At 37.0% G+C, this 11,143-nt stretch overlaps 1 protein-coding gene across 2 annotated transcripts; it reads left to right on the plus strand.

Moving 5' to 3' along the window:
* Window positions 1-3,139: 3,139 nt before the first annotated feature.
* Window positions 3,140-6,249, plus strand: LOC101307172. 2 transcript variants are annotated; one of them, XM_004291856.1, is made up of 7 exons: window positions 3,382-3,540; window positions 3,816-3,862; window positions 4,578-4,704; window positions 5,139-5,284; window positions 5,360-5,422; window positions 5,516-5,584; window positions 5,805-6,249. In XM_004291856.1, the coding sequence occupies exons 1-7, from the start codon at window positions 3,528-3,530 to the stop codon at window positions 5,874-5,876; spliced, it is 537 nt and encodes a 178-aa protein (XP_004291904.1). In that variant the 5' UTR covers window positions 3,382-3,527; the 3' UTR covers window positions 5,877-6,249. The 2 variants fall into 2 exon arrangements, with proteins under 2 accessions (XP_004291903.1, XP_004291904.1); XM_004291855.1 differs by lacking the exon at window positions 3,816-3,862 and having other exon boundaries at window positions 3,140-3,540.
* Window positions 6,250-11,143: the final 4,894 nt, after the last annotated feature.

Below are 11,143 nucleotides of genomic sequence, written 5' to 3' on the forward strand. Positions count from 1 at the left end.
TTTATTTTTATATTAAAGAGAGTTGATTAGCAAGCATATATACTTATAATGTCAGAGGTGAGGTTCAGGGTTTAGGAAGGAAAGGGTAGGACACTAATGTTCCAGGAGAAACTGAACTACAGAAGGTAGGAGATTGATTACAGTTATGTTTTGATACTTTCAATGGACAACCGATCTTTTTTCTACATTTTGTGAGTCAAATGTCAACTTATTTAGATATTGTCTATTTGAATGATCGATGATAGTATGAACTAGGAAGCGTATTTGAAAGCATCCAGTCATACACTATGAAGTTCATCGAAAATGGGCATGTTACATAGTTGATGGGCAAGATCTTGCGACATATTCGCAATAGTAGCTATGTCGGATGTCTAAATATAAATATAGATTTATCAATCCATTTTAGGTAATTTATCTGTAACTCCAACATCATGTGGTATTACTATTGCGTAGTGGGAGGACTGAGTACCCCACCCACCCACTTATATGAAACTAGGAACAAGAAGTGACAATTAACCTAATAGATATACTCCGGGCACATGTGTACGTTTAACTTTAGCTTTGGAAGTCAAGCTCTCTCAAAATAGGGAGCAGCTAACATGTTCTCTGAATTTGACGACACATTTTCTTATTCATCTCATTCCATCCCACACTTTCAAAAGCGAGCCCATATGCTAAAAATGGCCGGGGTTGGTTTTGCAATGACTATGGGCACCGAGGGTGTGAGTTTCAGTGTTCGAGGGCCGACAACTTGTTCGGTGTTGGCGCTGATACGCTCCTCGGCACATAATAGAGAATAGATACTTCTTATTATTCATACATACATCTACATTCTAGGAAATAGTATTCTTGTTGTGACAATATCATAATTGTGTAATGTTCATGTGCAAGTGTGTATCATATGCTAAATATGTGATTCATAAATGTAGAATTCAAATAACGTGTGTACTTAAAATGCGTTATCGGAGTGATTCCTATAACAAACTTCATGCAACTTACTCTTGTTCAAACAAAAATGGAAGAGAAAAATCTCAACTTCTTATTCTTTATTGTTGTCATTGACAAATTTCACCTAGATCTACAAAACATCTATCGAAAACGAATTGCTTGTACGGTCTGAGATGAACTATCCATGTTATTGTAATGTTAGCTTCAACTTTCGATTTTTCACTATTAAAAAGATCCGCAATCCCATTATTTTGGCACTTTCTTTTCTAATATGTTTTTACTGTAAATTTACATTATTTTTTTTTATTAGGTAAACAACTCGAATATTACAACTTCGTGAATTGAACTCACAACCTCTCACTCATTAAGAGAAGACTATACCGCCAGACCAAATACGATTGGGCACTGTACACTGTAATAGCTTATTTTTTATAGATTTATTTAGATTATTGTAACTTCGTGAGTCGAACTCACAATCTCTCACTCATTAAAAGAAGACTATACCGCTAGACCAAATAGTACTGGGCACTGTAAATTTACACTATAATAATTTGTTTTTTATAATTTATTTAGATTATTGTAATTTATTTCCATTAAGAAGTCAGATTTTTATATCATTTCACCAAGACCCGTTTTTTGGATGCCAAAAGAAACTTATACAAATGGAGCTGGTAACGTAACCGATACGCACTGCAATTTTCTTTCACCAAATCCGCCACACAAAGACAAATCCTCACCTTGACCAAAATTGACTGATATCTCGTATATCTGCTACTGCATGGACGACGGTGCTGCGCCACACCACACAACACTCCCATCATAATTCTCTTTTTTGAATTCCATATACAATATTTGGGTCTGTCACTATCGGGCCTAGCGTTTTGTGCCGAGGTGTCCAATAGGCCCACCACCGCTCTTGCTTTATGATCATCACACATGCTCCTCCTATTCTTCATCCTATCACGGCGACCGGAAGATCCAACGGCCATGATGGTGGTCCCTTTCAATGGACGGCTCGGACTGCCTGATTATGGCGGGAATTGGATAAGACAACACCGACGGCAGGTAGAGCCTTCCTCGTTGCGGGACCCGCCCCGAGTGCCCGTTGGGTCCGACCCGACCTGGTTAATTTCCGGTTTCCATTTACTTCTCCAGGCCACGTAAACGTCTCATTACCTGGTTAGTCCCTTTCTTTTTGGTGGAATTACTATAAAGGCCTCATGTCTTTGTCTTTGATATCACGGAGGTTGAAATTAGTACAGCCAACAATCCTAGTTCCATTAATGTAAACTAGACATATCCAACTCTATCTATGTATGACAACCATTCTCGTCATTAATCACCTGCTTTTAGCCTTTAGGTATAAAAATGTCTTGATTGTATAGTTTATTCATGGTTGAGTGTTGATCTATCTGAACTCATTTACATAGATCTAAAAAGTCTAATAATTCTAGGTAACTCGCATTTCATCTTATTATATAACACTTTCAAACCTATGAATTCAATATTTTAGTCTTTGAAAAATTAGTCAACACATGTTTAGTCTTGTATCAAACTAACAATTCTGATAAGATGAAAGGCGTGACATACAACGTCTTGATTAAGCTAGCTTACTAATAGGTCATAACTCACTAACTTATTTTCAACCGTCATCGAGTGTAATGCCATTTTCTTCAATCAAAAATTACGGTCACATATTGAAATATTTTAGAAAATGCTGTTACGGTTACTCAATGAGCGGTTCATACACGATGACCTTCTTTTCCACTTCGAGTACCGATGAGTCTAGTAAACATACAATTTTTCTTAACTAAAAGCATCACGGCTATTTTATAAAACGAACGATACGAGTTATGTCGCTGACATAACTATTATCTTATAAAAAGTTAAAGAGACCGCAAATGAAACAAAGAAGTAGGGACAGTTTGGCCATTCCGCTGCCCACCACTGTCACATTCACAACCGGTCAAGCGGTCATCTCCCAGTAAACTTCCGTTCAAAAAATCCAAACCGCTGGTGGTATTGCAGCATTCCCGCAACCTCAGCTTTGCTCACTACACAGAAAAACAAATAATTAAGGGGGAACTCACACACTCTACGTGGTTTCTTCTCATTGGTCAACCTCAGGTCTCCGGGATTCATAGCACACACCAATAAACAATACCAGTCACTCTCATCTCTCTCTCATCTCCCTCTCTCTCTTTTTCTCTCTTCTTCTTCCTCTGTGCTTCTTCTCGGCAAAAACACACCAATTCTGCTCCAATTTCATTATAACTTCTCTCCAATTTCTCCAAAAACGAGTCCAGCAATGCATGATCTTCCATTTAAACCAAATTTCGACTCCTAACGCCGTCGTTTTCGCCGACTAAACCGCTCGCGAAGAAAATGCTTCAGGCAATGGAGAGCTCCTTCAACAATGGCGGTGGCTTCTCACAGTTTCAGAGCTGCGGCGACAGCAGCGAGGAGGAGCTCTCGGTGCTGCCACGTCACACCAAGGTGGTGGTTACAGGCAATAACAGAACCAAGTCCGTTCTCGTCGGCCTCCAAGGCGTCGTCAAGAAGGCCGTCGGGTTAGGCGGATGGCATTGGCTGGTAATTTCCTTCTTCTCTTTGGCCGATTCTGGAAATTAGTTTTTGCATTCAGTGTTGTTTGCGTCAGTGTTAAGCAATTGGTTCAATCTGTGCCTGATGCTATTCTCTTCGATCAGTTTCAATTATACTGATATTTCTTCTGATTATTTTTATAATTTCATTGCATTTTTCAGTAAATTGGCTGTAAATTTTTGCATGAAATCTTCAAGTGATTCTAAATTTGAACCAGGAGTATGAATTCTCATTGCATGTTTGTTTTATTGCTGGATCTGCAGATTTACTAGGTTTCTTGCAAAAGTGGTTCTGGAATTTGAGACTTTTGGTATTATGTGAAGTTAATTTTTTGATATTTTTTTTTTATAGAAGAAATATATTTTACTTACTTTATCTCATTAATTTGAGTGTTTTCCGTTTAATCATTAACTTAATGCTAGTTGTTGGATTTAAAAGCTGGAGTTTGATTTGTATTAATATTAAATTTGCAGTATTCACAATAAGGAGGATCACTGTTTTATTTAATTTTTGGTGGCTCACTTTTGTGTTTCATCATAATTCTGCGCATGTTGCGGATTCAATGGCTTGATTGATTACATTCTCAGTGTTAATAAAAAGTATTCCTTTTTTATGTTTCTTTCTTTTCTCATTCCTTATTGAATTGTTGCTGGATCCTTTAGATGTCAAGGTTCTTGCTTCTGCAACCCTCAATGAGAGTTAGTTCTATGTTTGATTCTTTGAATTTTTCATCAGTAAGGTTTTTCCCTCTCTCCTTTTTGGGGTGGGGATGAAGGATTACTGGTTTTTATTCTTATTTGAGCTTTGGAAAGTACAATTTGAACTTCAAGAAGCATTCTCTGCCCCAGAGTATATTATATAATTTTGATCTGTAATTACAATCTTTTATAAGGATAGAGAACTGGATTTTTACAGTGGTAATTTATTTTACTTCGTAATGTCCTTAAAATTGCCTGCAAATTTGTTAGCCTTTTGAGATTTTATTAGGCCTATTCATAAGAATTCTAATTGATGATTCTGAACAGGTCCTTACAAATGGCATAGAAGTGAAGCTTCAGAGGAATGCCCTTAGTGTCATTGAAGCTCCTACTGGTAACGAGGAAGATGATGACCTTGATTTCGAGACTGTCCAGTGGAATGGATCAGACATGGGTGAGTTTGGTTGTGATGCAAAACAAATTGAGGGTTTTGAACCCGCCAATACTATCTCATCCTTGCATGTGTTGATCTGCTTTTCTAAAGTAGTCTGAATAATGGCTGATATAATTTGTTCTTGACCAGAGTACTATTAGTTATGTGACAACAACTATGTCTATTGGTGCAGTTCTATTAGTCTCAATAAGTCCTCTAATGTCATCATGCTTTAGTTAACTTATTTTGGGGACCTCTCTAAATGTGGACTTGGAACAGTATGTTCTATATAAAAAGTGGCAGGGGTTGGCACATAGGATCCGTATTGTATTCACTTTTTTCTTTTGTATGTCTCTAAAATTAAAGCTTTATTGTCTCATTTCTCTATCACTCTTTCTTTTGTTTCTGGCCCCACAATGCTTTCTCATTGTGCCTCTATTATTGTCTATCCCCAGCATCTGATGATACTCAAAAATCTCAAAGATCAAGACATAGAGTACATAAATCATGTGGATCATCTCACAAGACTATTTGCAGATCTTTCTCTAATGACTCACAATCTAAGGGTTCTGTTTCTACTCCTCGAGGGTCAAGTTCAACAGTGAGTAGCATCCTATACTATTTGAAATTGTACTATACTCTCTTTGATTGTAACTTGAAATATCTCCTTGTTCAGAAAATTGATCTTGGGAAACTGGAGATGGCTGCTCTATGGAGATATTGGCGACACTTCAATCTTGTGAGTACTTAACAGTCTACCATTCAAGATTGAATGATTGTTCTGTCTTGTATTATCAGTTGCATATTTTCTTACGAGTGAATGATTTTTTAGGTTGATGACATACCAAACCCGTCAAAAGAGCAGCTAATAGATGTTGTTCAGAGGCATTTTATGTCACAGGTACTTAGAATTGCTGGCATTGATATTCTTATTCTAGTTTTGAGTACTTAAATATGTTAGCTTGGGAACTTGAGGACAATGTTACAAAATGTTGGGATTTTGTTAGGTTGCCAGCCAGAACTAGGTCATTACATGTTTATATCTTGCCAAGTCCAGAGTGATTTTGCTATTTAATCCCATCATTAACAGTTCAAAAATGTTGTTTCCTCTATTGGTGTAGCAAATCGACGAGTTGCAGGTGATTGTGGGGTTTGTTAAGGCTGCAAAGAAAATGAAGAATATGTGCAAATGATGTAGAGGAACATAGTCGACGCAAGCTAACAAAGAGAGACACTGGTACTCCTGGATGTCCACTCCCCTGATCTGATATCTTAACTTGATGCATCTATCAAGGGCTTGTTTATGCTTACATGTCTGTTAATGAGTAGAGTTGTATATGGATTTAGTTTTTACCTTTCTGGTAAAAAGAAGAGGAGCATAGCTATTTGTAGATATTCAAACCAGTGAGAAATGGGAAAGACCTCTCCGTAGGAATTAAGAGACCCTGTGGCTTAATATGCATCTAAGCCTGGTTGAAATGTATGTAATTGGGAAGTGGGTTTCTCCGAAATGTATATATTCTTTAATTCTCTTATCCAGAAATCTACAATGATCTGTGTTTTATGAACTTCTCGGAACTTCAAACGATGACAATTGCGAACCAAACGAGGCGTTAGAGAGGAACTAGATCCATGTTTTACTACTTTGTCATCGAAAATTATACAGCGCACCCGGGTGCGTCCCGTCATCTCCACCGTCGATTTTAACGCGGACTTAACAGAGCTTTTTGACTTTTTTAAAATCGACGGTGGAAATGACGGGTGCGCTGAATAAGCTCTCCTTTGTCATATATCTAACGAATGTTGACATTCAAATCTCGATTTGAAGGATCAGTTGTGACTTCTGGTAGAAAACCATTAGTTGCTATATGTGCATTCAAGCAACATAAATCCAAGTAGATAAACCAAATTCGTATGACAAACCTGGTGGTTGAACATCGGTTATGTATAAATGGTAATCCAAACAAAGATAAGTAGGTGGCAAGTCATATTCATTAGTTTCTGCTTGACAATTCAAATTACTTCGGTTGGCATCGACAGACATCTCATTTTGTCAAGTCACGTACTCTCTAATCGGATGCACATGGCTCCCAAGTTCTAATTGGTAGCAACCGAAAGGTACGTAAAATTAAATTAAAAAATTTGTCCGAGCCTTCCAAATCTATAACATATTTCGAAGTACAACACTATATGTCGAATTTTTCTAACATTACATGAAGTAATTTAGTGCATGCAACAACTGTAGACAAACTCGAATAAGTATATGAAGTTTCAAATTTTCGAAACTCGATCGTATTATTCGTAAATAGTTTGCAGCGGTTTTGTATAGTCCATCTTAATTGCTAGGGATTTAGACATGCAGAGGTCGGAATCAGTAGATTTCATGTATCAAAACGGGTCCCTTAGCCTCACGCTCAGGTCATCTCTGTGATGAAGCTAAACACAAGGTAGGGTCGAAACGTCTGCCCGAAGACCAAATCTATGGATCAAATTTCAGCTTAAAAACTACCCGCCTCTTTCACAACACATCATCTAATCATCTATACTGATTTTGCTTTCCGTAGAAGATTTTCGGTCATGCATCTAATCAGCTTAGGTGGTCATCTGATCCGACAGCCTTACCTAAGTAAGAGGCTAATTAAGACCTCCTCCAAGTTAATTCATGGTTTGATTGTACCTAGTCTATTCTGTGTACCAACAAATATGTACGTTGGACGTAGATGCTTGCATCTATTTGAACCATTAGAACTTAGAACTTAGGAAGCAAGGACCAAACTACTCTTTTCATGGTAATTCAAGAGCAATGAGTCAAATTTTAGCGGTAAAATCCTACCCTGCCCGACCTGAGAAGCTAGTTGGAGGGTTGGGCCGAGCCGAATTATAAGTAGGATGCATCCGGACCCGTTTAATATCTGAAAAGATAATATCAGAGGCCCAACTCGAACGAATTCATAAGCGTAGTAGCTTTGGGCCCAACTGAACAATTGGGTTAGATCTACAATTGTGGAGACATTGACCAGTCACTTCTAGCCAAGGTGCCAAAAGAAAACGAGGATTTGTTTTCTGTTTTGGTTAACGCACTTGTTCATTTGCCCATGGCTCGTCGAAATGATGCTAGATTAACTGAACTTTAAATACAAAACAGAATGTATCAAACATGGACACGTTAGGTAGATTAACTGATACAGAGGTAGATTAGCTCGATATAGAGGTAGACTAATTTGATTTTAAATAAAAATAATGTACTAATAAAAATGTCTTCATTTTTGTGCACAAGCAGGTTTCTCACATATCTTGGTGGTGGAGGGTGATGCCCAAAATGTTCTTGCAGCATTGAACGTGACTTAATAGGATTTTAGTACTGATGGAGGCCTAATCGATGAAGTGAAAGTGCTTTTAAGTTCTTTTCAGTTTTGTAGTCGGGGGTTATGTTCCCAAAAGTTGCAATAACACAGGTCACAGAGTTGCTAGGGAGGCATTACACCTGCCTTTTCCGACATACTGGTGGAGGATGGAGCCAGATTGGCTTATTCCGATCTTAGTTCAGGAAGCTAGTAGTTGATTTTGTAATATGGAGTGTGGTACTCTTCCTTCCGTTTTGAGAAGGTTTAATGAGGTCACTATATACTCCGTTGATGTAAGTATTATGAATGTATTGCTATTTTCGATAAATATATATATATAACTATATATATATACAGCCCCCTTCCATTAAGGGATCCTTATTTTTGGCCACTTTCTAGGGATAAGGCATTACACCACTTCCCAATTGAATTTTTACATCTCCACCGTTCATATCTTAGGTCTATATGAGTAGATCACCTCTACAAAATTTCATATGATTTGGTGATCGTTAAGACTTTCAAAAGTTTGATTTAGTTTTAATGATTTTGAACGGTCCAGCTTATGTCAAACTAAAACCGTTGAAGGTCATTAAAACTAAATCGAACTTTTGAAAGCCTTAACAATCACCAAATCATATGAAATTTTGTAGAGGTGATCTACTCATATAGACCTAAGATATGAACGGTGGAGATGTAAAATTATAATCGGGAAGTTGGTGTAATACCCTATCCCTATAAATGGCTTAAAATAGGGATTCCTCGTTGGAAAGGCCTGTATATATATATTTATATAACAAAGGAAGGGAGTGTCATTTGGTCAAAGATTCAATTTAGATCCACAACGCGGGACGTCTTTATGTTCAATCAAATCGGCACTAGTCGCTAGAGGCCAGAACTCGATCTTCGTCCCCAAGCAACTTTTGCCATGTTAAAAATGACTTGAGTGAATTCATTGGCCAATCTAACACTAATTTTGGTCAACACAGCTAGTTCTATGAACGATGTGTATTTTAGTTAGGTTGTGCTCCATTAACAATCACTTACAATGAATATATAAGGTTGGGGTCTCAGTCTGTTCTTAATTTTCTTGCCAAAAAAGCCATGCACGAAATATACATAGAGACTCCTCCAATCAAACTACATCAGCACTCCCTTTCACACGTACTAATCTCATTTCCAATGTTTTACACCTTTAGGTTTATTTTGGAGCTAGCTTGCTACTTTTCATGCTTTTAGCTTTACATGTTGTAGAATTATATAGTGATCGATGACATAACCTAGCTACAAGTTAATTGGGTTACTTTGCAGTCAATTATATGATCGATGAATATGTTTACAAAGTTTTCTTATATGTATGTAATAAATTTTGGTTTTCCTTAAGAGAACGGTATTAGTAATTTACGTGCTTAAATTCTCTTGCCTGGCGTGTATATACATACACCCTCTGTGTATTTAGCAGTGTCAAGTCACTCAAGCGCAAAAGAAGAATTCCAGAAAAGCAGGAACTGGTCGATAGTATGTTGCTTCTAGCTGGCTAGCTTCTTGTCAATTTCCGGATCCAGTCTCTCTCTCTCTGGATGGTCTCCGTGACCACCGACCTTTGCTGGTTGGCAAAACTGGATCCTCAATTTCCATAAGTGAACAATTAAAGCGAATTGCTTTTCTCTTTATAGTGAGTGAGTGCGTACGTCCGTAATAGAGTTGAGCACTAGTAGCTTGCCCTGTGAGATAATCAGCCTGCACTTTGTGGGCAAGACAATGCCGAAAATCAAATTCAGGTGGCTCTGGTGTGTGCGAATTTTGAAACTGTTCGACTCTGATAGATCAATATGACGAACTAAATCATCTATATATATATCCAGATTGTTGGATCTAAAGAGCTAGGTATGAATCAAACGTAAGCAACTACGTACTCTGGTTTCTTGTATATATACCATAACGATTCGAGATACCAATTCTTCTTTATAGCTAGAACATAATGTAACAGTAACGGATAACATTCATCGACCACATATGAGTAGCATATGGTAGACATTAGTTCATGGCATCAGAATCAGTTCTTTTCACACTTTTGCAGCAACTTAGTTCATATAATCCTTGCTGATACGAATCTAAAACAATAACGAGGCCGGTAAGGTTACACTTGATTGAAAGAAATATATTCAGCAGCCTAAACAAATATAGCTGCCTCCTCCAATTTGGTTTGGATTCGGAAGAGATTACCTCAGCGTGATTCATATATACGAACACAACTGAAAAGCGTATCTATCTGATTATTTACGTGTTCCAAAGCATGTAGCTAGATATATTCAGAGTATAGCATATTTATAACAGAAGGAAGTTAAGGAATATAATTAAAGAAAAAGGCTACGTGTACCTGTTTTCAGAATATTCACAAACATTTGATTCTCAATTACCAATATTTATGAAATTAATAGATAAAATAAATGGGATTTAGCATTTTAGCTTTGAATCGACATATTAGACAGATGTATTTGCATGCATGCATGCATGATGAGTCTCGATGCTCTGTATGCATGCACAAATAATGTCGGTATCATATATGTATGGTTAGGCGGATCTATGAAGAGACCACAATCATATAATGACACATTTGAAACTATTATCAATTTTGATCAACTTTATTAGAAACAATAGAAATTTAAGTATGCGACACCCTAAAATTTAATTGATGATATGTTTGACACCCTAAAATTTAATTGATGATATGTTTGGCCCCTTGAGTTTTCAATTCCTAGATCCGTCATTGAGTTGTTACTACTTGATTGATCACCAACTAATAGCATAGGATGAACATTGACTCATTAGGAATATGTTGTTTTAAGGGCTTTAGTTTGTAGTTTTATATCTCCTTTGTCCAAAAAAAAAACACTAATAGCATATGAATAATTGAGATTCACCCCATGCCATACATGCAACTTTGGTTTTTTGATACCCAGTTGCTACGGAGAACAAAGGATCCCGAAACGTAACAAATTAAGATACACACAAATGCATCGCCAACACAATCAAAAGGAATGCATGGTGGAGCATATATATATATATATATATATATATATATATATATATATATATATATATATAACTACTACTAC

This window comes from Fragaria vesca, linkage group LG2 (assembly GCF_000184155.1).
Source record: "Fragaria vesca subsp. vesca linkage group LG2, FraVesHawaii_1.0, whole genome shotgun sequence".
Taxonomy (NCBI): Eukaryota; Viridiplantae; Streptophyta; class Magnoliopsida; order Rosales; family Rosaceae; genus Fragaria; species Fragaria vesca.